The following is a 25,065-nucleotide window of genomic DNA, read 5'->3' on the forward strand; positions in this document are numbered from 1 at the left end:
CCAGCCAGCCCCGCCCAGCCCCGCCCAGCCCCGTCCAGCCAGCCCGGCCAGCCCGGCCAGCACGATCGGGGCGGAACGAAGAACGAAAAAACCGCCACACGGTCTCGATGGCCAAACCTGTAGCCGAGGCCCAATCTAGACATGTCGATAGCACATGTGGCTAAGTGAGCAAGTACATGGTTATCGCACGTTATCGCCGCCGCAAAAAACGGCAACCTGGGTTTCGGGAAGGAAAGGGTCGGTCAGCCCCGGAGCTTGCTGGGTAGGGCGGTGTGTGTTGCACCGCCACCGTCTCGGATCCCTGTACATTGTGTGGCAGATCCCCACACAAATCCAGCCCGCCGCGCCGACCGTCTGCTCAGACTCCGACGGCGGCAGAACCCGCTTGACTGCATTATTCTCCCCCCATTCCGCCCCAACGCGCCGGCCGGAACAACACCCAGTCAAGATGACCGTTTGATGCGACGTCGACGCCACGCCACGCAGAACACGTACGTACGTACACGCTCCCTGATTGATCGTCGGCCACGGCGCTCTCTGTCGGTGAGAGCAGCGTAAGTAGGAAGCAGGTAGGCAGGTTGTAGGGCCCGCAGCGGGGCGGCGTTGGGGCCGGAAAATGGCTCACAGCGTGGTTGACAATTCAAATTATTTTTTGGCAGCAGTCGGCGTCTCGTGGGAGCCATTAGTAGGGAGGCACGGTACGCACCAAAGGCTCGGTGACCTGGGTCCGCGTCCTCCGTCTGAACCGCCAGTCCGGTTTTCGTGCAGTTTGCGGAAAGGGCCACCATGCCATGCAGTTTCAGGCGACTGGACCCGTTGGCATTGGTGCTGCTGCTACGGGTGGCCGGGCGTGCAGGCTGCTGCACAATGATTCAAACAGTGCCCGTTGTAGCACCAGCACTCCGATCCTTCTTTTCCAGCCGCGAAAAATCGAGTGGGTTCTAGAGAAGCCTGGCGGTCGACCGCTCGGGTTCCTTAGACCCCGGCTAAAGTGGCGAATAAAGAATTCGGCCCTGGCACGGACGTTACATCCAACCAATCAGACGCGTCCGTGGAGACGGTCCGCTAGTGTGGCTGGGGAACTGCTGGGGCCCCAACTGCAGGTCGCACCCTGTGATCGTGGGGAAAATGCCGTCCTCTCGAGGTCCTAAAACATCTGCAGCTGCTTTTATCAAGCCCTAGGACCCTTATCGAATCACACTGTCAACGTCATATGGCTCGTCGCTCCCAAGACCATAAACACTCTCTCACCTGCTCCCGTCCTCCTTCCCCTCTACGCACACTCTCTTGCCTCCCACCACCTTCCACCCCCCCCTTCCATTGCCGTCATCATTCAATCACCCACCATCGATTGCGGCAGATCTTTCGGCATCTACCCATTCTGGGTTTCGGAAAGTCCCTCCCCCGGGCCGATCAGCAGAGCCGATTGCCGACGCGTGGAAGTCTGTTCCTCCTCCCCCCCGCCCCCTTCCGTCTAGTCGGTCGCAAGTCCACGGACCACGCCTGTCACGCTCACTGCAAGCGATTCCCTCCCCCCCGCCACGCATTCCAGATCATACCGGAACGCCGAAGTAACCTCCCCACGGCCGTGATGGATGATGGCTTCGAGATCAATGCCCCGGACGGCGCGTACCAGCCGGAAGCTTCGCGGACCCCGGATGACCTGTTGCAATACCAGCAGCACCAGCAGCAGCACCAACTTCAGCAACATCAGCGGCAGCACCAACCACACGATCCGGACGCCCTGGACGGAGGAGCTGGCACAACATTCAAGCACCCGACCCGGCAAGTGCGAAGGGCTCGACACAGCAAGGAGGAGCGTTCGGAGCGCAAAGACCGTTACGATCGGATTGAAGTTCTGGCCCGTGAATTGAGCATGGAGCTGAGCTTGGAAATGTCTAGGCGCAAGCAAATGTGGGATGTGGAAGGCGATCGCGAAGAGGAGGAGTTTTGGGAGAGCCGGAAGCAAGAAGTGTACCATGAGTTGGACCGGCTGGCCAGCGAGATTCAGAGGGCATTTCGAGACCGGAGGAAGGAGGAGGTGTTGGAGATCTGGAGCAAGGAGCAGGAGGAGCGGAGGGTGATAACCAGCGCGGGAACCAGACCCGAGCGCGGACGACGGAACCCGAGGCGGGAAGAAGGCTGATCACGTTGAGTGTGGGCGGTTGGTTGGGTCGCGAACGGTAGGAGGCCGGAATTGCATCGGACCCGCATGGAGTTTGGTTGGCGTTATATTGTCAAAACGGTGTTCTTCTGGAATTGGTATTAGCATTTTTCACAGGCGCAGACCTTTAGAGGGTGCTTTTTCTTACGGCTCGTGAGGGGGGTTATTATGGTTTTCATCTTTTGGGTTATCTAGTGTCGCGCCCTATTGGGTTAATTCCGTATGGAATTTCCTTTGTCATGCTATCCCCATCCCCACCGGATATAGCAATGCCGAAATTGAAACCGGTGACCATAAAACCGCGCAGACTGTTGAAGGTACGTACGTGAGTTGACAATTACAGAAGTCCATCCAGTGGTGTCCAGCGGTCATGTTCAGGGGAAGGGGGTGTTCGTTCCAATGGCCATGGTCGGGGTGTATATGTGGCAGGGTGTGAAGCATTCGGAGTAGACAATGACAAAGCACTCGCCGAGATTCGGAAGCCGTTCACGGACCGGCCGACGCCCTGATGATCTTGAGTCAGAAAGGGTGATACATCGTGGACGCGGGGTGCTTAGGTAACCGTCGCCATGAGAAGGTTTCGAAAGATGGTTTACATACCGTCGACAGATCATACCCAATCAATCGTTATTTGATCCCGACACTCCAGATCGAGCCCCCCCGTGATCAGGGATATCGAAAGATCGTACGATGTGGCTGCATTGTACTCGAAAGTAAGCCACAACGCATGCGATCCCTCAACAGCCTGCGTCCTCGTCCCAAAAATCGTCTTTCCTCCCATCCTCCTCATCGCAACAGCAGATTCCCATCGCGCTGCAGCCCCTCAGAAAGAATCGACACCGAACGTTTTTCGCCTCTCGATTGCACGCGACGGTTGGAGTAGGTCCGGTTAAGATGTCAGAGGAACACGCGTTGAGCCTGCAAGAGCTGCTCCCGAGTATGTAAGACATGCGCTTCCCCCCACCCCCCAGTCGGCTCCCAAGCGGAACGAAACATCTCATCTGAAAGAGCTAACCGATCAATCGCCAGGGGGAACTTAATCTTCGACAAGACGCCACGATCGGAGATTTCCTTCGGATGCTCGCAGCGGGAATGCCGGCAAAAGTCTGCACCCTTAATTGTAATTCCTGTTGAAGCGGCGTGTGGCTGTGACGTCAGTCCGAAACCGGTTTGATTGGACTGACAGGCGTGAGGACGGCGTTAGTCAGCACGGAGGTGGGGGGAAGTCCTGTTGTCTCCTCTTTCCGCGTTGACTAGCCCGTCCGACGATCGATATCGGCTCGGCCGAGGGGGGGCAGTCGTGGAGGGGGCGGGGGAGAGTGGGGGGAGTAGTTGCCGCTGGCGTCCGCTGCTACAGGCAGCACATCCGTATCTGGCACGACGCCGCAAACTCGGCCATCCTGATGGGATCTTATACCTTTGCATTTAGGCAACATCGCGCGCTGATTGGGCGCAAAGTAGTCGAATCGTGCAGAGGAATACCGGATTTGCGAGCTGGGGATGCAGGGAGCTTGCGCTGGGAAATTTTGTGGTGATCGAACTCTGGTGGAAAATCGAAGGTTCGCGTTTCAGGTACTCGACTATTCTTCCCCCCTTCCCCTCCCCCGGCGTGGTGCTGCCATCTGGTATTGAAGGGGACGATCAGAAACCGTAAGCTGTGCGGAATCCAGTCTTCTCGAGTTGCTTTCTGATTCCAGTATTTTAGGTGGTATGTACACTCCAGGGAGGTCTTTCGTTGCAGGGCGCTCGATCCCCCGAGGCAACAACCCGTGCGAAATTCGCTATGTGATCATCCTGCTGGGCATTCCGGGGCGGCCCGCCGTGGTCGTGGTCGCGGTCGTGGTCGAGCGAGTCTGCCGTCGTGGAGACACTTGGCGGCGACGACGGCGGGGTGCTGGTACATATGTACCATCGTGACAATCGACCGAGGCCCAAGGAGTGATCTCGGATGACAACCACAGTTGGGGGCAGTCCCATCTGGCGGTTTCGTGGCCGATCGTCTGCGGTGCGAGCTCGGGTCGGCAGCTGCCGGTGCTAGTCCCCCTACCTGGTCGGTCGGAACAGAGACGAGCAAGTGAACGGACGCTTCACGGTCAAGAATTCAAAGCCTCGAGCACACAGTCGGCCGGTGAGTGCCGGAACTGAGTTAAAGTATTCCGGCGTACTGTGTCCCTGCGTGATACAGCCAGCTGCAGGTCGACCGACGAAACTTGTCATGTATAATGACCGCATAACGGATTGCACGTCCGAGCCTCGCGAGGGTTTGGGCAGTCATGAAGCGTCACTCGCCACGGTTTTGATTCGCCCACGGTCAAAAATGTCTGCAGTGAGCCGCAGCTTGGCTGCAAACTTGGTTGAGATGCGGAAAGTTCCTCTTGCAGATCTTTTCCGAGATCAGCATCGTGTCAATGCGCTTGTTGGGAGTGTTACCGAACTTACCTTCGAAAAAAAGCCACCCCCCAAAATACCGGAACGTGATCCACTCAACCGAAAAGTGGCTTAGCGCATAGGAACCGCCGATCGGACACTGCTGACGTGTGGAAAAGATGTGCACTCTTGACTTCCGAGTCGGGCCGTAGTGCACGTCCGTGGATGTGGGACGTCCGGCATGGGGGGTGGGGGGGGGGGGGTGCTGTGGCGCTTGTTTCGGGATGTTCGATGTGTTCCGTCGTATGGAACCCATTGAGGCTCGGTGGGGACTGCACTGTATTTGTAGAGAGGATGATTTGCGGCTTTGAATTCGCCGGGCAGTGGGTGATACTGCGGAGGAGGACATACCGCGGCAAACGGGACATCGCCAATGCACATACAGAGCACTGTGGCCAGTTATGGCGCGGCAATCATGGATGGTGGCTCCGGGGGGAGGGTGGGATATGTGGGGCCCAGATTCAATGAGTCGCAGAACCAGTGGCGACAATTCCAGTATGTAGCAATGGTGGTGGCGACTGTCATACCTAATAGGGGTTGGCTCTGGCGCCAAAAAAATGTTTGGCACCACCAGGTAGAGCAGAGCAGGTATGAGTACAACAGACACGTTGCGCACTGCTCAGCCCTCTGAGAACGATTGGAAGCTAGATACCGGTATCACCCTCGCTCGCATTTGCGTCCAGAAACCAAGCACGTATCAATCAATCTACGGAAGCAAGTATTCTCTTCGAATACTCGTGTCTTGCTTGCTTTCAACTCTCGCGTCTTTCACGCAGAGAGACAGAGTCCCGGGCGCCACTACCCGAGACTGTCTCATACGCACGTGATCTCACAGATCAAGATCGCTTCTTGGTCATATTTCTCAACCACAAAGCCCAGCGGAATATGTATTTATCTATTCGACGGTTCGGCGGACGACAACATACACGATTGGGATACCGCTTGTACTTGGTAGGCAGGATTCAGCTAGTAACCGGGACAAACTTCCAAGTACCTCTCCCAGTGGCAGACCCTCCCCGATCCCCCCGTAGGTGCGGTCATTTAGCTGCTGAGAATTCGCTCCACTGAAGCAACTTTGCTCTTTGCCGTTTCATGCTTGTCCGTCCTTTATCCCACAAATGCTTTGTCAGCCAATGCCCTCCCCTCCCCGGCAGATAACGACTCGAATACCAACCTTGAGCCAACCCTGATGTCCGTATGAACTCTCACGATGCCTTGGTCGTGCAGCATCCCGTGAGCTTGCCCGATAACCTTGAATACCTCCTCCCAAGAGCCCTCTGCGTGCGTCGATCAGCGCTCGCCCACTAAGCATCTCCAGTCTCAATTCCTGGGTTCACGCCCGCCGCCACTCACCCACAGTTGTACCGTTAGCATGCATGGAGTACTGCAGTCCGCTCTCTTTGAGAAGGGTCTGGACCTGCGCGATATAGGGGCTCACAGAGGCGCTGTTGATACCCATCTGTCGGCGGGGAAGGGGGGAGATTCGGATTAGAAGGCGGCACCGACAACGTGAGTGATGGCCCGACATCCACCTACCGGGATCAGACAGAAGTCCGCGCAGCACTGTGAGGGCGTCTTTGTGGAGGTCGTGGACATCGTGGTGGATGGATGGGTGTGTGGGGGTGTAGTGTGGTTTGGTTGAATCCGAAACGTTCGTGCGGGGTCGGTAGTGAGACCATGACCGATGCCAAGACCAGGGGTCGCGGCCACTCTATTCCGAGTCTGTGCTCGCGAAGACGTCTCAGGTTTGACGGGCTCGGCCAGCGTCCAGGATCGCTCATAGGCGATGATTCGGGCATGCGGACGGGGGCGACCATGGGACTCGACATTCATCTGTCAAGCACGAAAAAATCCACAGTGGAATGATGTCCATTCATAGCATAAAGCGTCCGGGAGAAAAGTGAATCGGGGGCGGATGTTGGCCGACGATCGGAGAGGATTTGATAATAGCCATGAGAGGCCTAATCTACCTGCGTACCGCGGCCGGCAGCATGGTCAATCTTCGGGAAAAAATGGTGCATTGACGGTTTTTTTGGTTTCATCTCTCTGGATTCCAAATCGGCCCAGTCTTGACAGTGCGGGGCGCGTGCATTGACAGTTTTGTTATTTGGAATGGAAGGGCTTTGTTACTCGACTCGTTGCAACGTTTTGAATACACACAAAAACAAAAAAAGTCTACGGACGCGAGATACCTAGGGCTTGCGCTTTTGGGCTCGACCCTGAAAAACTGTCCGAGAGTTGGTTCGATTAAATTAGGTATCCAGGACCAGCAGCTATCTGGCGACAAAGTGATCGACATGTTTTGCTTTTCGACCATGACCGGGGCATCGGCCAGTCGAAGTATACTAAGGGTTCCGAATTCCCGCCCGCTGCTTGTGAGCTGGCACAATGGATTCCGACCCGGCGGCCTTTCCAGTGTCGGTTTCCGCGCCTTTTTACGCCTCTCCGATGGGTCATAGTTTATGCACACCACGGGAGTGTATCGGTGAAACTGCTGCCAGCCTACTCGCTATGTTGCTTTCCTAGTCCCGGGCACTTAATGGCAGCCGTCCGGGGTGTTTTCGGATACCATGGCAAGCATCGGTGTCATCGCCGGTGTTTCAGCAGACTCTTCCGGTTTGTGGGGAATCCGACAATCCTTCCTGACCAGGACCATCATGTACCAGCTTGGTTGTAGACCATCCTTCCGGGAGAGGCGCCGATTAAACGTCATATGTACGGCACTCCGACTTATTCGTCGAAACCCTCGAGTCATACCCTGAATACGCAAGTTCCGTCTCTTGATATATCTCCATCTCTCGATAGGGGAGCCCGGATTTCCCAGAGCAGTCGACTCGGGCAGCGAAATGGAGAGAGTGACCGTGAATAAGACGTAAAGAAGAAGCCCGATCGTTGTCCGGTGTCTGTGCATCCATCACAACTATTCCGAACATCACAGGACAGAACAGACAATGAACATATATTGCGGGACAGCCAAGAGCTATACACATGGAAAGTGTGTACTAGTACAACCTGGAGTACAACTTGCTATGGTTCCATGCTTCCGATCGTGCAGCTCCGAGATCGATACGCGATATGGACTACACGCCACACGCGCCTAGGTATCGGCTTTGCACGGCCTACAACCTTCTCCTCCTACAATCTCACTACCTTACCATTAATTATTGTCATTTGTAGGCCAAACTGCTACTTCGACTTCGCCGTCGGCTCCACTAGTTGTAAGGGGAAAACTGCACCGGCCATCTCAGACCTCGACTCCTCGAATAGAGATATCGTGGATTTCAAGGTGAAACAGCAATTCGTCACTTGTACATAGCTACGGAGATGCAGGGAATGGGCTGTCCCCCGTGCCCTTCTCAAAGACTCCTCGGGCCTCTACATTACGTTTCTACTTTATGATGCAAAGCGGTGAGACTTTTGGGTCCTCCTCTGTGACTTACTATGTGCAGCTACCAAGATGAATTACTCCTCATATTCTCCCGCCCCACCCCGCTCCGCTCAAGCCGGTGATGAAATCCGAAAATCCGCCGAAGTGGGGGCGTATGCATATATCGGGCGGCATTAAGGTTGTATAAACATGTGCATAGATGAAAGATATCCACCCGCTGTGATTTTATTTGACCCGGAGTCGATGCACACCTATCAAATGGCCAAACTAGACGCGACGGCCATTGCCGCGGTCCCTGGAGTGCATTAGTTGGGTCGACACGCACCTATGTATATAGTGCTGGGATTGAGTGCACTCCCTGTCGACGATCTGGTCCCCGAAGACTGCGGGTGACTGGGGACACCGCCGCAGCCGATTCGGCAGGGGTTCTCCCACTGGGCTTCACCATCTCGCATCGTCCCACATATGTACATACGCACCACGAGACATTCTGCACCGTTTCCAGGACGGATACATTGATATCGAGAGGCTCACGCGCACGGATATTATAGCGTGGGGATGCGCTTTCGCTGGTGGGCTTGCATGTCGTCTCGCGGCCGGATGCCTGTTTACGCTCGTGCGTGGCACCGTCGATATACTGGATTCATCAATCTCCAACTGGGGACCCAAAACTCCAAGAGTATAAACGTAGAGTACTCGAGGGTTGATGAGCATCGATCTTTAGAACCGAGCGAGGGCGTAATTTTACGACCCATCGATCGCATGTAGGCATATTGTTCTGAATGGGCCAGTTATAGTATAACCTATTCCTCTGTCGCAGTCACTGGAGATCAACCATCCTGCTGTGCGGTATCTTGAGCACTAGACACAAATTCTCACCATGGTCTCTCTTTCATTCCTCTCTTTAGGCCTGACACTCCTTTGCGCCTTTGCCTCCGGCCATCCTGCCCACCTACCAACCCGCATTGATATCGCCAAACGTGAATCACCACTCAGAGTTACACTCTCTCCGACTGTAAACAATGGCGAAATTGAGGCAACACTCACGAATTCTGGATCTGAGAATGTGTCGCTCCTTAAGCTCGGCTCAATCTTCGCGGATTCGCCTATTCGGAAGGTTTCTACCGAGGACGAAGATGGTGCTCTCATGTTGTGTTCACCGAAAAACTCCCATAAGCTAACGGCACGGCCACAGGAACACCGATTCCTTTTCAGGGTCTGTACTTCACCTACGACCTCAGCTCCCTCACCAGAGAAGACTACATCGATCTTCCCGCTGGTGGCGTGATACGCAATCTAATTCCGCTCTCCGCCACCTACGATCTCTCGGGCAGCTCAAGCTACCGGGTGTCCACTCCCGGAACATTCCAAACATTGGGCCTATCAGCCGGCCGTGTCGCCACCGCGGACGCCGACGAGACCACCCGCTACTCGGTGGATGCAGCAACAATGGTCGAATTCGAGAGCGAAGCGGTCACGCTCACCGTCGACATGGCTCAGGCAAAGCGCGAAGAGATGCTGTATGAGGACCTCGAGAAGCGAGTGGTTGTTTCGAGCTACAGTGGTTCGAAGCTCTCCGCTTTGACCACGGGACTTCAACGGACCAGTAAAATACTACTGCAACGACGTACGCGGAAACTGCCAGCCGCGGTAAGTAACAACGTCACCAGCGTCCGGGGGTTGGTTAACTGACCATACCGCTCGTTATATAGTCATTGCTTGGACGCTGCCATCGAGAAACATCATAGCAAATGTGAGCAAATATAACCTCACTTTGTTTACCTCGCGATGCGTGACTTACTAAACCGGTAAAGTGCGATATATTCTACAACAATATGCCTGCAGAAACCTCGACATGCCATGGACAGGACCAGGTCTGATTTCTCCACCCTCCGAGTGATATATCATGTAACGCCGCTGACCGTGAACCAGTGGACAACGGTCCTCCACGAGTTGACCCACGCTCCTGGCGTCTTCAGCCCGGGGACTGCAGATAACGCCTATGGTTATTCGGCTTCGACGGCGTTGAGCCAAACCAAGGCGGTGAACAATGCGGATACGTACGCACTGTACGTGCAGGCGATCTACCAGAATTGTTAAGCGATGGGCTGGAGGTGGAGGATCCTGGCGGTACTGGTGACTCCACATCTGCTCTTTGTATATACATGTATGCGTGCGGGAAGCTAAATGATATCTGTTCGAACACCTCGTGATTGTGGGACCGCGTGACGTGATCGCTTCTCCGTATTTTGGGCGAGTTTTCCTGTTTGTAAACTGGAGGTCTGGGGGGGGGGGGGGGTGTTGTATTTATATCAGGACGATGCTAGTAGCTACTGGTCAGTACTTGATCACTTGCTCGGCTCCAGCACCAAATTCACCTCATATCCTGTCACTCTTCCACTCATCCGTTCTCGCCACCCAAATGTTCAAACTCGCGCTCTTCGCCCAGGCTCGCTGCCCCGAGCTAGTCAATTGGACGATAGACGGGATTCCATAATGGTGTATTTCACCATAATCTGAATCTACTGCATGTGGTTGATGAAACGAAAAATGTCTATGATGAACGGCTTTAGGCATCACGGTCAGTTCGAGTTATAAACGAGAGATGTCGCTTGTCTTTACTCTGGTTAACGACTGTATATCAGTAGTGACAAACAAACTGCATTCAGCTACAGCCACCATCAACCTCTTCATTCCGAACCAAATTTTCTCTAGCCAATTCCCCAATGGACAATCCTGCCAACCTCCCAATGCCTTTTTACATTCAATGAACCTCCTTATCGCTGACTACCGGCAGACCTCCCCAGCTAGATACTGTGATGCCCTGAGCCCCCTGGGCTTGCCCATCCACTCCCCATCATCCACGCCGCGGATGCTTTCTGCTGTTGACTACAACCATCACCCATCATCATTTTTACAAATCCCCACATGCAAACGAAGAACTGAATAAATCTATCACAATAGGTGTCAGACGATCGCCGCCAAAGCTTTGCAAGACCAGGGAAACACATCGTCTCACCTGAACCATTCACACCAATGTTCGAGACGGCGGGATTTCGGACTTCCTTTCATCCGGCGAAAGTTGGGACCACAGGTATTCGGCGACCTCTTTTGCTTCGTGTGGAGAGGAGTTCATCGCAATCTGATAAGGTGTCCAGCCGCGTCCGTCGTTGAGACGGAGAGATGCGCCGCCTTCAACCAAAGCCTTTGCGAATGGGAGTGAACTCTCTGCGGCTATTTTGTGAAGCGCCGTAAGACCAGACCTGTCGCGTTCGTCCACAAGCCCCCGTGCTCCGTTTTCCAGGATACAAATCAGTGATTTTGCATCTGCGACTTGAAGCGCACAATGTATCGCCGTTTCATGATTATCGTTTCGTGCGCAAACGTCGGCCCCTTTTTCTATCAGGAGTTCTGCAATTGCTGTTTGCCCATATCGAACTGAATGGAGTAGCGGTGTCGTGCCCCAGTGACCGCGGTCCTCGATATCGGCCCCCATCATGAGCAGCAGCAGCACCATCAGAATCAACCTCCTCGATGCTTGCCCCGGCCTCTAGTAATAACTCGCAGACCGCCTCGCAGCCCTCATATGCAGCGAGTGCAAGCGGTGTTCGCCCTTGGAAATCAACCTTCTCGAAGTCTGCCCCTGCCCCTAGTAATAACTTGCAGATGTGCTCATAGCCCTTATAGGCAGCGAGTGCAAGCGGTGTTCGCCCTTCAGAGTCATCCTCCTCGATGTCTACCCCCACCTTGAGCAGCTGCTGTACCGACTTAACCCCCCAGACTTGCACCGCCTTGTGCATGATGCCAATGCCTCGTGACATATCGATGCTTGCCCCAGCCTCTACTAATAGCTTGCAAATGTCATCGTAGCCCTTATAGACAGCGAGTGCAAGCGGCGTTCGCCCTTCGGAATCAATCTCCTCGATGTCCACCCCCACCTTAAGCAGCTGCCGCACCAACCTAATATTCCTCTCTTCCACCGCCTTACGCATGATCCCAATGCCTCGTAACATATCGATGCTTGCCCCTGCCTCTACTAATAAATTGCATATGCCCCATTGGCGTGTGTGGTGAGCATATACCAGCGGTGTTCGTCCTTCGGAATCAACCTCCTCGCTGTCCACCCCCGCCTTAAGCAGCTGCCGCACCAATTCAATCCTCTTCTCGTGCACTGCCTTGTGTATGATTCCAATCCCTCCTAATGTATCAATGCTTGCCCCCGCCTCTAGTAATAACCTGCAGATGGCCTCGTTGCCATCGTAGGCAGCGAGTGCAAGCGGCGTTCGCCCTTCGGAATCAACCTTCTCGATGTCTGCCCCTGCCCCTGCTAATAACTCGCAGATGTGCTCGTGGCCCTCATAGATAGCGAGGGCAAGCGGCGTTCGCCCTTCGGAATCAACCTCCTCTATATCCGACCCCATCGCTAGCAAAGTTCGAACTATGTAATCATTGCCTCCATTAATTGCATTATGGATTCGACCCCGCGATGACCATTTCATTTTCAACGACCGCGAAGACTGCCGCCTGCTTGACGGCGGTGGGCTCATCTGAACGGCTTTTTGTCCCATAAATCTGATAAATGAACGGGAAGTTCGAACACCGAGATCTCGGAAATTGATAGGTCACCCAGGCTCATGTCTGAAAGCATTGACCAGCTCCCATCTTCACCTGGATTACTCATGAAGGATGACGACGATTGATGATCTGCTCTCATACCCCAGAGTTGCGCCCGCTTGTATGGTCTCGAGTCTCTCGAATCCACTGTGAACGACGGTAACAGAGACCAGATTGACCGGGTGGATCGGGTGGAACCGATGCTGAAGGATGTTTCTGTGCTCTTAATCTATGCGGTGTCGTCTGGGATCGGTCGGAAAGCGAGGTTTGCGACGCCAAATTCGCTCGTGGGATTAACGGAGGACGCATAAGTGGATCCATTTGATTGATGTGCAATGAGCCCTCGAAGCTGCACCGAGATTACGTGGTTGGAATCCAGAATCTGTGCCATGATCTCGTGCAACTTTCCGAGACTTTCAGTGGCCTCTGCAGCGGTGTGACTGAGAAATATCAGTTAGCCATGCTTGTGGCGTCAATGAAAATACCGACTTACCACTGAATTATACCCAGCATCAAATTCAAACTCAGCTTGTGCCGCTGAAGGTCCTCGATGACTTCGGTGACCTGCGCCTCTTTCCACGCCGCCCATTTGACCCGCTCACACATGAGTCCCGCTTTACCGGCTGGCACACTCGGATCGACAATCCCCACCACCTCGCTCAAGTACTTATCCAGACTGGAACAGACCAAGACACCTCCGCTCAAGGTTGCGATAAGATGATGGACGGATATCATTGTTAATCTGTTCTGTTGCCGGCTCTTGCTTTGACCGATAACAAAGAGTTGAACTTCACAGAAGATGACGTTCATGTCTTGCATCTCGTCTATGACACAACTAATGGACTCTGGCGCACCCTTCGCTTTCGCTCCGCAGTCGTAGACACCTTTGAGCATACTGATGATCTTTGCCGAAATGCCGATAAGCCCGGCGATCGAGGCGACGACTGACAAAGGGTCCGACATTGTTCTTTCGGCGACGAATGTAACCGATTCGGATTCGGCAGCGGCGACTGGACGAGGGTAGATTTGGGTCGTGGGATCTTGTTATGTTTGCGAACACGGCCAGTTCGATGTAGATGGCACACTATTGGCGGCTAGTTTGCTGGGCGGGCTTCGTTCTTCCGAAGTGCGATCGATTCACGTCTTCGAAGTCGCCTGAGATGACGGCGTAGCAGGCGGAGATAGTAATAATTGTGTCGCGAGTCGTTGGGAAGTTCTGGTGGTAGCTGTGGGTTCAGGTGAAGGGTATTGAGGAAGAGTTGGCCACGTTCAGAGCCCCGCTCTCAGCGGTGGCGCGGCGAAACACATTCGACACTGCCTGCAGCCAATCATGCATGGTAGCTGCATGGCCCGCAGGACAGTAAGCAAGCTTCCAGGTTCCTGAAAGGGCGACGGCGAAGTGTTACGCTTCTAGAGAAGCAATCTTGGAGCATGACCAATGTTACCATATTTTTTTTTAGATGGCCAATCGCACGCATCATAGGTTCGTCAAGAGATAGCCATTCGCCCTGCAGGCGTTGGTAACGGAGGATCAAGAGTCTGAGCTGGAGGAATTCAGTTATGTTTTTGATTGCAACCAAGGGAAGATGGTATAGCCAATGGTTGTTTTTGTATGTACTTTGGGTGAAGGCTTCAAGTCGTATGTGCAAGCATGGTGGGGTGGAACGGCTTCAAGTGGTTGCGAATCACTAATCATCACTCGCTGATCCTCGTTCTTGCTGGCTTTATTTCCGCGAGCTTTATGTTTTGGTCATCTCGTTTTTATTCTTTCTTTCTGTCTTTCCTTCTATGCGCGGATGGGCCGGGCTGAGAGCAATAGGGAACCCACATCGAGCTTGCGGCCAGCGGCCGGAGACAGTAGGGTAGAACTGGATGTGTATACAACCATGATCTGATAAGGTCGAATGCCATGATGATAAAATAAAACAAAAAAAACACCAAAAGAGTCTACGATCAGACGCCTTTACTCAAGCTCCATTGGTATACCTCAGGGCTAATTCGGACGCACTTTCTTACGCCTCCGTTTCCGTAGCTGAATCCACGCCCGGTACACAGATAAATTCGAGCGCACCCAACACATGAGCGGACAAAGAACGAAGTGGGACCTACTAGAAGGATCTCACACATGTCTCTATAGAGTACCGTCTCCATGACGAAATAGGATAGTGGTTGCTATCCTACCGAAGCCCATGTCAATTGCAATAGCACCGAATATTGTGAAGTTACTTCCACTTTGATACTGTGATTCCTGAGGTTCTCGGGCTGAACGGTGCACATTGACCGATATGATTCCATCCTGATGCCTACCTTATATTACTGGTCCATTGCCGTTCCTGTCGCCCAAGTGCTGACCCATACCATTCAAACTCAGTTCCCGAGTCTACCATGTCCATCTTTTCCTCAAGCGCCGAGGTGGTAATGTTCCACGTTCACCACAGCATGACAGCCTTGAGCTCCTTAGCGTTCGGACGGTGTGCATTGCATGCCCCATCCATGATATAAAACACCGATTCGCGATCTCCCCGCACCACGGGCGAAGTGTTGCGAGCTACGTAGAGTAACTTCACCTCCCCCGGTGGCGCATATATCATACCTTAAACTCCCCTGCGTGATAGGTGGCGGTACACATCGTCACGACCGCCAATAAACTCTCCTCCGCGAACCGTGTCCAGAATCCACTTCATGATGACGTCTCCTCAACCCGACGAGAGCAAAACCAAACCTTCCTGCCCTGCACGTACATACTCTCATTGCCACCTCTCCACACCTCACCTCCCCACCTCCCTACCTCCCCACCACCCCACCACCCACCACCACCACCACCACCACCACCAACATCCAAACCCCAATCACCATGTCATCAATCGCCGGCTCCGCTTCGCAATCCGGCAGCCTCTGGCGAGCCGCACGGAAGGATCCCGAGATCTACGGGATGGCCTTCCTCGTGCTGTCGACATTCAGTGTATTCGGGTACTATTTCGGGCGTCACAGCACTGCGCAGATGCGGATGGGCGAGGAGCGCATCAACATTGCCGAGAACACTGCGCCGTGGAGCGAGGGAGCCCCAGTCGAGAACTCGGACCGTAACAACTTCAAGTACATGTACCACCCCGGCGGCGATATCAGGAATGCCCCCAAGAAGGCCCCGAGCGCACTTAATGCCGTGATTGTCCCTGCAGTGACGTTGCCGAAGGTATGTGCTGCCGCGTGAGGGAGGGAGAAAAGGGATGCGTGCTGATGGACAACAGAGTCTCCATGAGAGGTTCAATAAGTATGGGAAGGACAACTATTAGCTGGGAACAGCTAGAGGGATTCGGACATAGGTAGATGGTTGTTTGTGAAGGAAGAGGGGATATTCTGTTCAATGGGATAAGTCAATAAGAATCATGCTCAAACAGACGGAGTAGAAGGCTGTGACAACCGCCACTTCCCACCGTGCCATAACCTACGAGGAAGGGGGCATCGTGCAGAGGTTTCGGCGTTGACCAGGTATAGGAATATCACGCATAATCACATCGAATGGTAGGTTCCAGCAGGTACAAGTCAAAAGGAATCGCATTTTACAAAGACATCCACACATCGTTACATTTGCTCTCCTCCACGAAAGCCCAGCCCAGCTCAAATCAAGATAACGCCATAATGTAATCGTAAAAAAACAACAGAAAAAGGGGATAAGAAGATGTAAACGTAATAAAAGGAAAAAAAAAGAACGAAAAGCAGATCAAAGTACGTCAAGGCCCCCAGGCCAAACGTAAAAAAACATCGTGAAAGAATAGGAGAAAAAAGGGGGATAAGAAGATGTAAATGTGATAAAGGAAGAAGAAAAAAGGACGAAAAGCAGATCAAAGTACGTCAAGGCCTCCAGGCCAAACGTAAAAAGGGGGGGTGGTAAGATGAAAATGCAATAAAAGGGGAAAAAAATGACGAAAAGCAGATCAAAGTACGTCAAGGCCCCCAGGCCAAACGTAAAAAAAAAACATCGTGAAAACAATAACAGATGCCACAAATCTATCCTAATCGTGTCAACTCCCCCTCCCCCTCCCGGCCGCCCCCCAAGCATTACATCTCCAGTTTTCCGACCACTCCTAATTCACCGCAAGTGATGATGCAAGTAAGTAATGAAAGTGAAACCCCCCAAACTGACCAACGAAAAAGAATAAGAAAAAATGTAGAGTCAAATATGTAGGTGGAGAAAACATCAAGAAAAAAACGGGAGAAAACATCGCGAAAAAAAAGTAGAAAAAAGTAAAAGAAAACAAGTAGAAAAAAAGTAGAAAAAAGTAAAAAAGAGTAACAAAACAATAGTTCCCATCCATGCAAGTAAAATCAATTCAACATCAGTCGAAGTCTTCGATTTCGAAGAAAAAAAAAGTAACACCTGGTATAGTTGAAGCTTAAGCGGCTCCGTCATCCTCGTCGTCGTCCGAACTCTCAAAGTAATTGATGGCGGTTGAGCTGCGCTGGCTCTTTCTCCTATTCGGATCCTCGTCTCTCAGACGCACGGCTTCCCTGCCCTTCGATGCACGTTTGAGGTCTTTCTCACGCTGCGCCGTGGCTTCCGCTGCCGATGGCGTGGCGACTGTGGGGAGTCCGGCGTTACCGCCCGCAGTGAAGGCGGGCATAGGAGCTGCGGCTGTGGTGGTCATGGTCGAGTCGCCGCTTCCACTCACCTGGAAGAAACTAAGCAGGGTTCGCTGCTGCAAAGGCTGCATGCTCCTCTCAGCCGCAGCCTTGTCACCGGCTCCGTGAGGCTGAGGGGGGGCGGTAGTGTGAATGAAACGCAATGGCTGTATCGAACCGGAAGGTAGCGGTGTGGGTGTGATCGAGGTGGCGCTAGCTCTACGACCCTGCGATTTCGCCTTTGCCTTGACTTTGGTGGCGGTTGGGGAGAGGGGTTTCGAGACAGAACGCGTAGATGACGCGGAGCGACGACGCGTTGCACGAGCCTCCATGGTAAATTGGAATGGGATCTGGACGCGGCTCGCATTCTCGTTCGAGGGGGCCGTCAAACCAGGTGCTACCGGTGGTGCCGACGGGGCTTCTGAGGGAATTACGATCGAGGATGCCCGGGAGCGCGACTGCAAACGGGGAGGCGGAGGGTGACGAGAGGCGTCAATCGTTTGGTCTGGCGCGACCCCTGTCGGCGTGGGTGCAAGAGGCGCGGTGAATTCCATAGGAACATCTTCCATAACTTCCTCCTTCGTCACCGCTTCCGGTGGTGATGCCGCCGCAGGCATCGGAGCCGCCAGGGCATAGGGCTCTCCGTTCCGGTGCGGCTGCTCCTGCTGGGGCAGTACGCCAGCCACAGCCGTCTCGGTGGGTATCGCATTGTAATTGATAGATGAGTACCCTTCCATAGCCGTATCTGGCTCCTCCTTCACGAAACCATGTTTTCCATTCTGGCCATCCACCTGTGACCACATGCTGCCGACCGAGCCGGCATTCAAAGTAGTGGCAGTGGAGGTGACCGGAGGATTCCTCTCTGATCCTGTAGGAGAAGGGGTCGGCTGGCCGAATATGAACTTATTCTCCAGCCCCCCCGGTGACCACGATGATTCCTCCCAACCCGTCACCGACGGTGTAGCCTCCATGTCCCGTTCCATGGACATCGATCCTTCCGACGATTGGTCAACGGAGCCACCCTTCATGAACTTTCCGTTTCCTGCCCTTTTCTTGCCGGCAATGTCCTTCCAGTTATTATAGCTCTTGTCGGAGGCCGGGCCCTTCGGTGGCGGTGGTGGATGCTCGGTCTTCTGCTTCTTTTCGAACTTGCCGCCTTTGCCCCTACGAGCCTCCTGCATTGCCCGCATCCTCTCCCGCTTTCTCTTGGTTTCCTCGTCCTTCCTGCGGCGTTCATCCTCTCGTCTCTCCCGCATCCTGCGCTCTTCGTTCATGCGGAGATTTCTCTCCGCCTGTTCCTTCTCGAGAATCTTCGCCAAGTCCTCTGGCTCGACCTTCAGTGCACGCTCGAACGGTTCCAGCATGCGAAGGATCAACGTCTCCCGATTCCGCCAGCAGATGTCGCACTTCAGGTCACGCTCGGATGATGGATCGACGTGCATCAGGTCGTGGCCGCACTCGGCGAGGCGGTCGGGGTTTGTACGTAGGGTGCGCAGCGAGCGACGGCGGTTGCCGGCGGCGGTTGGGGGCTCCATTGCAGCGGCAATAGCGGGGGAGAAGTCAGCGTCGGTGACGGCGGCGACGGCGGCAGCGGCGGTGGCGGCGGTGCCAGCCAGGACGGAGTCGGGGGCCGGAGAGAGAATGACGGGCGGCGATGGTGTATTGGGGGGGATGGGTGAGAGTGGCGCTAGATGGCGATGGTTAGGGGTGTGGTGCTGGCCATGCAACGGAGCCGCGTTTTCGGTGAGGCAGCACGGGTAGCGAAGAAACGAGAGAACTGCACGACAGAAGAAGAAAAATCGTTCGGATAGAATTGCTCACAATTGCAGAGCGAGAGCTCCAAGAGCAATTTTGGGTGTAAGCTCTGGTTGTGGGTTGTGGGTTGTGGTGTTGTGGTGGAATGGGAAGAGATGGAGGTGTGTTGAAAGAAGAAGGAAGGATTGGGGGAAGTTATACCTAGTCGGCGAATTGTTCTGGTGAGAGTCATTATTTCTTCTTTCTGGCTGGTCCGCTTCCTTTTCTGACCTCCCTGTTTCCGGTCCGCTGCTCTTTTAATGTTTTAATGCTTTCTTTTTTATTTTGGCCGACTGTTGCGTCGTGTCGAGCCAGCCCGCTCGTCCTTCAACGTTGCCAGCAGGTCTCGTTCATTCGGGTCGTCACTCCGGCCCCTTTATGGCCGTGGCCGTGGCCGCCTGCTCGACCCTCATCCCGGCCACGCCCTTGTTCCACCTGCCGTTGCGTAGATCATGGCGTGCACACATATAGGGCTGCTGTGGCTGCTGTCTGTACTCGAGGGCCTTCCTTTGGCCCACAAAGCACAGCCTGATGGTGACGGCGGTCGATTAAAACACCGCCCGCATCAGGCGCGAAGAAATAAAAAAGGCCGGTTCTTTCCACCCCGCCCATGCCCCGCTCGCTCGCCCTCGTCTCCCGCTACGTCGACTGGCTCGCACCACTCCGTTTCTTCCAGCCAGTGCAACGCGAAGATGGTCGAGCTATAGCCCGACCTACGCATATAAACCAGCAGCCAAACAGAAGGCATACCTGCCTTCTTGCCTAGATGCTACCTAATGCACAGCGGCCACCCACCACGCCGAGCGCCCCCACAGATCCTCACCGCCGGGGACACTCAGCCAGCCAGCCAGCCAGCCAGCCAGCCAGCCAGCCAGCCAGTGTTGGCATGGTATGGCTACACGTTGCAGCATGGCAAGCGTCCCGTAAGACATCTACCTTTGTCTTGAGAAACCGCAGTCACCATTTTAATGATGCTCTCCCTAGGTGTAGAGAGCTCTCCGCTGTCAGTCGACAGCGGCTCTCGGCTAGCGGCCACCGACTTGTTTTGATCAAAGAGACCTCGTCCCTCCACCCCGGACGGTTTCTGGCAAAAAGCCCGCATCCGCCCGTGTGCATGCAAGCTCGACCAACCCCAAGCACCGTCGAGGCTCTTGGAGCTGGATAAAGCCACCACACATCTCCCGTTTCCCTCCCGCATCCCTATGCGATTTTGATGCCACCGTCACAGACGCTGCAGCACCAGAGCTCCTGCTCGCAGGAAGGCACGCACCCCCCGTGCCGCGAATCAAGTTCTAGTGGACGTTGATTCCCTTGCCGTCCAGCCAGCACGGGCACAACAAGAAACGAGCCATCGAACATCCATCATCATCGTCGTCTCTTTCGCTGTCCTGTCCTGTCTTGTCTGTTCTGTCTGTCCTGTCCTGTCCTGTCTGTCCTGTCCTGTCTTGTCTGTCCCGTCTGTCGTGTCCTTTCCTGTCTGTTCTGTCTGTCCTCTTCTGTCTTGTCTGTTATGTCTGTCCTGTCTTGTCTGTCCTGTCTTGTCTGTCCTGTCTTGTCTGTCCTGTCTGTCGTGTCTTGTCTGTTCTGTCTATCTTGTCTGTCCTGTCTTGTCTGTTCTGTCTGTCCTGCCCTATCTGTCCTGTCTTGTCTGTTCTGTCTGTCCTGTCCTATCTGTCCTGTCTGTCCTGTCTGTCCTGTCTGTCCTGTCTGTCCTGTCTGTCCTGTCCTGGCCGAATTCGGCGTTTGATCCGCCCGAGCAGATGAACGACTGGATCGGAGCAACACGACACAAGAACCCGGCGATCTCACCAATAGCTCTATCACGCGGCCCAGGATGTACTCCACTCCACTCCACTCCACTCTGGATCGAATGCCCCCACAACAAATTACAGCCGGCCACAAGCCCGCAATCCAGCCATCCGGCGCCAACCCTCCACCCTCCACCCACCACCACCCGACTCACGTGCAACACTTCACTTGCGAGGGCCTGTACGTGCATAAAATGTATGAAAATCCTCAATATCGTGGTGCTGGCCTCGGGCAGTGGCCGGAGGATCGGATCATTCATTTACCTGATCACCGTCCCCGTGGTGTCAATGTTTCATACCAGAGTATGCACTAGCTGCAGACACGTCCGCTTCAGTACGACGATGCCGGGAACGGAACCGGAGCTCACATCACGGTAAGTTCTTGAGTCGAGTCGAGTCCCCTTCCCCACTGCACGCAACTCCCGCTAACACCTGAAGCAGCCTTTATCCGCTGCAGGCACATTTACCGTGCAACGGCACCCGGAGAGAGGGCCGAAGACACAAAGTCGGTCGCAGATTGCTGCTTGTAACAGTAAATGAGGCCGTAGTGCTTAGTGCTCGGCGATGTTCAGAGAGGAAGCATCGTGGATTTCCACATTGCACGGTGGCCAGAACGGTGGTTCGTCGACCATGCCGGTGGTGTCGTCGGTTTCCTAGGCGATCAGATCCAATGCTCCTCCATTTGGTGGGCAGCTGAACTCTGTTCCCCATGTGTTCGTTTTGCCTTCTGTGCACCTTGCGAAATTCCTAAGGGCTCAGTGCGGCGAAGCCGATTCACCCGGAAGCGACGCATTTCCGAGAATTCCATGGCTCCCACCCCAGGCGCCGGTGCAGAGAACTTCAAATTCTGTGTCTCTTTCGACTACAGCTATGGTGACTCCGTGCACTTACCAGCTTTCGGTGCCATCCATCGTGTCGGCACGTTCTCTTGGCGAGTGTGAAGCATCGGGATCTCAGAGCGACTGGCTGGTGATTCCCCATACAGCAAAGCGGACGCCAAGGATGGGAACATAGGTACGTTGGGATGAAATGATCGAAGGATCGACGGCCTCAGCGATTGCTTCCCCTACGGTTGTGACTTTCAAGTTTCCACGAGCTTTGAAAGATTGCCCTTGGTGTCAAGCAGTCGATGACGTGGGTGTTCCCCGGTGGAGGAGTAACCGCATGCCGAAGCAGCAATTTCTGGTCTGGAGTCTTCCAACGACAGCAAATCGCTTCTCCTTCACAGGTTGGACGGAGCAGGTCATCAGACCCTTTGCAACCCCGGGCTGGTGTTGAATCACGGATGCTAACTAGCAGTCTATGCCAGAATCCTCCAATCACGGGCGTATCCAGATGTCCCCAACCGTACCGTTGGTGGACACGATGTTGGTCTCCTTGAAAGAATGCTATGTACCAAGCGAATCCAGCCGGGCTGTCACCAGCCACCGTCGGATGTTTTGCTGTACATGTGGCCAAGTGACTGCGCCACGGCTCTATTGTAGAGCCACTCCATCACCACGGCCCGGGGTGAAAGAACCGGCGTCTCTAGAGTAGAGTACAGCCAGTCGAGCTAGTCCCATTCTGTCGTGCTGACTGATCAATTTGCCAAGCCCCCTGGTCATCTATCATCGATCATCAACACACTGGCGAGACCCGAGGATGTAATGAGAACTTTTTCGAGCTCAATGGGGATGTGGTTTTCGCTCTTGGAGTCTCCTCGCCGGTTTGTACGGGTGTGTCGAGGCGCCTGTTAGCCGCAGAAGCGGGTTTAGCGCGGTAGTCAGTTGTTTAGGTATCCTCGCTTGCTCCTCTCTCGTTGTGTGAGCGATTCGCTGATTTCTCCTTCCTGGAAACATGTTCAGCAGTGAATCCATCACAGATGCCAGACATCAAGATATGGTACGCGGTGGAACGTCCCTGGTGAAGCCGAGATGTGGATGCGGATGTGGCTTCGATGTCAATGTGGCTGAGGCCCGAGCTGTAGAGCTTTTGTGATGTGCCCGGAGGCCAGAGCTCCAGGGCATGAACTGAAGGCGAAGGGCAGAGTTCTGCTCGTCGAAGGTTTGAAGGATCGTGGGAGAAAAGAAGAAGGTTAATTTCGTACTGGCAAGAGAAGCGAGAGAAGGATGATGAAGAAGAGAGCTGCAGCTCTCGACCCTGGACTCCCGGGCTGGTTGACTTTGCCAAGGCGGCCCTGCAGTGGGTTTGCCAAGTCGCTTCCAGGGACGAGGCTCCTTCGTCTCTGGATCGCCAAGCCTTTATCCCGTGACGATCCTGCAGGTTTCGTTCATGTAATCCTCGGCTGAATTCTTGTCTATTCTTATCACCGCGAGCTCCAAGTCACTACCCAGCACTCGTCAGTGCAATTGAGCTCCTCTATTCACGTGTCAGCCCAGTCATGATCTACCTATCACAGTCGAATGCTACGATGACCAAGCAAAAAAAAGCAACGGACAAGCCTTAGTCATCCGTTGGCACCCAGTCATGCTCCGACGCTTGGGTCCTTGCCTTGGCTGACCACACTTCTGTGTCGATAGGTACATACCAGGAATCGAAGCCAGGGATCGGAATGGGACCGGGACATCATTAAGGTACCCTTTGGAGCCGGTCACTTGCCCCAAGAATGGCTTCAGAAGACTTATAAATTGACGGATGTTCACGGGCGGAAAGAAGCGTCAAGAAATCCAAGCGTCACATTTTTCCACATGGCCTTACATAGAAATATTAGACAGAACATGGTGGCCATCTATCTCAGAAAAAAAATTCAGGAACGCCCGAAAACGAAAGTGATTATCCCAAACGCCGTCGAAATATGATGCACGCCTCGCAAACTCCTCCCACATGCCCGCCTGCGCCTCCACTATTTCCCGTTCATCTTCCACGTGCCCATCCACTTGCCCGCAGCAAATATCCACTGCCCGGCGACCACAGGCTCGCCCTTCTTGACCCTATCCACCAGGCGGTGGAGGGTTACAGTACCACCGGCATAGTCCTGCTTCTGGTTCTCCTGTACGGTCTTTGGGTTTGGCGGGAACGGCTCGCGGTTGACCGGCTTGGTCACGTTGTTGTGCGCGTCTGCTACTTTCATTGGGTCGCCCTGTTTGGTGCCGGTCAGCAATGGTCTCCCAGGTGGAAAAGCAGAGGGAAATGGGAACGGACCTGGTCAACGAAATCCAGCAGCACGAACCCGCCCTTCCGGCCCCACTCGCTCGTACACTTCTTTACGCCGTCCTTCAGGTTGCCCACCCCCGTGTCTCCATTGAGCGTGGCTGAATAGGTATCATTCGCCGCATAAAGACCCAAGGTCTCACTGATAGTTCTGTACAAGAACCTATTCATGAACCCCATCCTGTCGGTCGCCAGTACGTCCTTCAGCAGAGCCTGTCCCTTGAACGCCGACGGTCTCGTCGCATAGCAGGTATAGTTCGCCGGATCGAAGACTTCAAAATCAGTTTCGAAGATGTAGTCAAACTCCGGGAGGAGGTAGGGGACGGCCTTGACGTCGGCGGAGGTGCTAATGAAGGATACCAGCCGTTTCTTATCGAGGATCATGGACTGCAGTGTAGGCCACTGTGCGCCGGTCTCCGGGACGTACGCCAGATCCGCCAGACCCGCGGCGACGAACGCCTCCGCGATGCGGGTGGGCGGGATCTTGCCATCGTTGACCAGGAGCAGGGTGACGACTTCGTTCTGGTGCTGGCGCATCCAGGCATTGATGCCTATCAACCAGTCCTTGAGCAATCCGGCGTCGAAGATGCTGCACGTGGTGTGGCACAGGCGGATCTCGTTCATTTCGAGGTGGATCTGCGACTGCAGTAGTCGGATCCCCGCCGATAGCTGGATGCTCGCGTTGTGGAACTGGTTGCCGCCCGTCGCGAAACTGTTTTTGGCCGTCCGTACGAAGGCAGAGTTGTGCGCGCCTACGTGCAGGATGGCGTTGTAGGTTACGTTGCAGAGGGACGGTGAGGAGTTGCAGGCGGTCACGTCGTAGGCTGCGGCGGCGAGGTGGACGAGCCCGAGGCCGGCGGACAGGAGCAGGCTGGAAAGACGCATGGCGGATGGTTCGGTTCGTTTCGTGCGGACGAAAGTGGGACGATGGAAGGAAAGGAAAGAAAAGGAAAGAGAACGAGATATCGATCGATAGAAGTGCGAATCCTGTCTCCGGCCTTCTAAGTTGCTTTGTCGTCCTCAGCCCTAGCTGAGCTCAGCCCCACCTAGATCAAACAAAAATACCCCATCACCACCAATCCTGTGCCTGTGCTGCCACA

General features: G+C 54.3%; 10 protein-coding genes across 10 annotated transcripts; 5 read left to right on the plus strand and 5 right to left on the minus strand.

Annotated features, from left to right (window-relative positions):
* The first annotated feature begins 1,001 nt into the window (after positions 1 to 1,001).
* On the plus strand, positions 1,002 to 2,274 carry BZA05DRAFT_97066 (uncharacterized protein). Its single transcript, XM_051488849.1, has one exon. The coding sequence runs from the start codon at positions 1,214 to 1,216 to the stop codon at positions 2,144 to 2,146; it is 933 nt and encodes a 310-aa protein (XP_051337853.1). The 5' UTR covers positions 1,002 to 1,213; the 3' UTR covers positions 2,147 to 2,274.
* Positions 2,275 to 5,449: 3,175 nt separating this feature from the next.
* On the minus strand, positions 5,450 to 6,242 carry BZA05DRAFT_404030 (uncharacterized protein). The gene is made up of 4 exons (XM_051484259.1): positions 6,128 to 6,242; positions 5,945 to 6,050; positions 5,766 to 5,868; positions 5,450 to 5,696 (listed from the first exon to the last, which is right to left on the minus strand). The coding sequence occupies exons 1-4, from the start codon at positions 6,185 to 6,187 to the stop codon at positions 5,633 to 5,635; spliced, it is 333 nt and encodes a 110-aa protein (XP_051337854.1). The 5' UTR covers positions 6,188 to 6,242; the 3' UTR covers positions 5,450 to 5,632.
* A 2,617-nt stretch (positions 6,243 to 8,859) lies between these two features.
* On the plus strand, positions 8,860 to 10,079 carry BZA05DRAFT_420289 (Deuterolysin metalloprotease family-domain-containing protein; the record flags this gene model as incomplete). Its single annotated transcript, XM_051485638.1, has 3 exons — positions 8,860 to 9,118; positions 9,175 to 9,629; positions 9,912 to 10,079. The coding sequence occupies 3 exons, from the start codon at positions 8,860 to 8,862 to the stop codon at positions 10,077 to 10,079; spliced, it is 882 nt and encodes a 293-aa protein (XP_051337855.1).
* A 928-nt stretch (positions 10,080 to 11,007) lies between these two features.
* On the minus strand, positions 11,008 to 12,478 carry BZA05DRAFT_340173 (ankyrin repeat-containing domain protein; the record flags this gene model as incomplete). Its single annotated transcript, XM_051480958.1, has 2 exons — positions 11,008 to 11,457; positions 11,507 to 12,478. 2 exons carry the CDS (start codon positions 12,476 to 12,478, stop codon positions 11,008 to 11,010), a joined length of 1,422 nt encoding a protein of 473 aa, XP_051337856.1.
* Positions 12,479 to 12,684: 206 nt separating this feature from the next.
* Positions 12,685 to 13,899, minus strand: BZA05DRAFT_97186 (uncharacterized protein). Its single transcript, XM_051488850.1, has 2 exons — positions 13,087 to 13,899; positions 12,685 to 13,033 (listed from the first exon to the last, which is right to left on the minus strand). The coding sequence occupies exons 1-2, from the start codon at positions 13,554 to 13,556 to the stop codon at positions 12,823 to 12,825; spliced, it is 681 nt and encodes a 226-aa protein (XP_051337857.1). The 5' UTR covers positions 13,557 to 13,899; the 3' UTR covers positions 12,685 to 12,822.
* Positions 13,900 to 15,447: 1,548 nt separating this feature from the next.
* BZA05DRAFT_455830 (uncharacterized protein) lies at positions 15,448 to 15,922 on the plus strand (the record flags this gene model as incomplete). The annotated part of the gene is made up of 2 exons (XM_051487548.1): positions 15,448 to 15,786; positions 15,842 to 15,922. The coding sequence occupies 2 exons, from the start codon at positions 15,448 to 15,450 to the stop codon at positions 15,884 to 15,886; spliced, it is 384 nt and encodes a 127-aa protein (XP_051337858.1). The 3' UTR covers positions 15,887 to 15,922.
* A 354-nt stretch (positions 15,923 to 16,276) lies between these two features.
* BZA05DRAFT_97213 (uncharacterized protein) lies at positions 16,277 to 16,820 on the minus strand. Its single transcript, XM_051488851.1, has one exon. It carries the CDS (start codon positions 16,651 to 16,653, stop codon positions 16,315 to 16,317), a length of 339 nt encoding a protein of 112 aa, XP_051337859.1. The 5' UTR covers positions 16,654 to 16,820; the 3' UTR covers positions 16,277 to 16,314.
* A 1,430-nt stretch (positions 16,821 to 18,250) lies between these two features.
* Positions 18,251 to 18,700, plus strand: BZA05DRAFT_404035 (uncharacterized protein). Its single transcript, XM_051484260.1, has one exon. The coding sequence runs from the start codon at positions 18,335 to 18,337 to the stop codon at positions 18,638 to 18,640; it is 306 nt and encodes a 101-aa protein (XP_051337860.1). The 5' UTR covers positions 18,251 to 18,334; the 3' UTR covers positions 18,641 to 18,700.
* A 1,786-nt stretch (positions 18,701 to 20,486) lies between these two features.
* On the plus strand, positions 20,487 to 21,815 carry BZA05DRAFT_97254 (uncharacterized protein). The gene is made up of 2 exons (XM_051488852.1): positions 20,487 to 21,189; positions 21,257 to 21,815. Exons 1-2 carry the CDS (start codon positions 20,768 to 20,770, stop codon positions 21,510 to 21,512), a joined length of 678 nt encoding a protein of 225 aa, XP_051337861.1. The 5' UTR covers positions 20,487 to 20,767; the 3' UTR covers positions 21,513 to 21,815.
* A 1,820-nt stretch (positions 21,816 to 23,635) lies between these two features.
* Positions 23,636 to 24,995, minus strand: BZA05DRAFT_97349 (PLC-like phosphodiesterase). The gene is made up of 2 exons (XM_051488853.1): positions 23,957 to 24,995; positions 23,636 to 23,894 (listed from the first exon to the last, which is right to left on the minus strand). Exons 1-2 carry the CDS (start codon positions 24,848 to 24,850, stop codon positions 23,658 to 23,660), a joined length of 1,131 nt encoding a protein of 376 aa, XP_051337862.1. The 5' UTR covers positions 24,851 to 24,995; the 3' UTR covers positions 23,636 to 23,657.
* Between the last annotated feature and the right edge of the window lie 70 nt (positions 24,996 to 25,065).

The sequence above is a fragment of the Tricharina praecox genome (assembly GCF_024521635.1).
Source record: "Tricharina praecox strain CBS 144465 chromosome Unknown BZA05scaffold_19, whole genome shotgun sequence".
In the NCBI taxonomy this organism is placed as follows: Eukaryota; Fungi; Ascomycota; class Pezizomycetes; order Pezizales; family Pyronemataceae; genus Tricharina; species Tricharina praecox.

Bases quoted from the DNA above. Each gene is read 5' to 3' on its own strand.
- BZA05DRAFT_97186 (XM_051488850.1), bottom strand. From the start codon at position 13,556: ATGTCGGACCCTTTGTCAGTCGTCGCCTCGATCGCCGGGCTTATCGGC. The intron at 13,034-13,086 runs GTAAGTCGGTAT...GATATTTCTCAG, and splicing joins ATGCTGGGTATAATTCAGTG to TCACACCGCTGCAGAGGCCA.
- BZA05DRAFT_97066 (XM_051488849.1), top strand. From the start codon at position 1,214: ATGGCTCGTCGCTCCCAAGACCATAAACACTCTCTCACCTGCTCCCGT.
- BZA05DRAFT_404035 (XM_051484260.1), top strand. From the start codon at position 18,335: ATGCTCGGTCTTCTGCTTCTTTTCGAACTTGCCGCCTTTGCCCCTACG.
- BZA05DRAFT_97213 (XM_051488851.1), bottom strand. From the start codon at position 16,653: ATGCTTGGGGGGCGGCCGGGAGGGGGAGGGGGAGTTGACACGATTAGG.
- BZA05DRAFT_404030 (XM_051484259.1), bottom strand. From the start codon at position 6,187: ATGTCCACGACCTCCACAAAGACGCCCTCACAGTGCTGCGCGGACTTC. The intron at 6,051-6,127 runs GTAGGTGGATGT...CCCCGCCGACAG, and splicing joins CGGACTTCTGTCTGATCCCG to ATGGGTATCAACAGCGCCTC. The intron at 5,697-5,765 runs GTTGGTATTCGA...TGTGGGATAAAG, and splicing joins GACATCAGGGTTGGCTCAAG to GACGGACAAGCATGAAACGG.
- BZA05DRAFT_97349 (XM_051488853.1), bottom strand. From the start codon at position 24,850: ATGCGTCTTTCCAGCCTGCTCCTGTCCGCCGGCCTCGGGCTCGTCCAC. The intron at 23,895-23,956 runs GTCCGTTCCCAT...GGCACCAAACAG, and splicing joins TGCTGGATTTCGTTGACCAG to GGCGACCCAATGAAAGTAGC.
- BZA05DRAFT_97254 (XM_051488852.1), top strand. From the start codon at position 20,768: ATGAACGACTGGATCGGAGCAACACGACACAAGAACCCGGCGATCTCA. The intron at 21,190-21,256 runs GTAAGTTCTTGA...CACCTGAAGCAG, and splicing joins GAACCGGAGCTCACATCACG to CCTTTATCCGCTGCAGGCAC.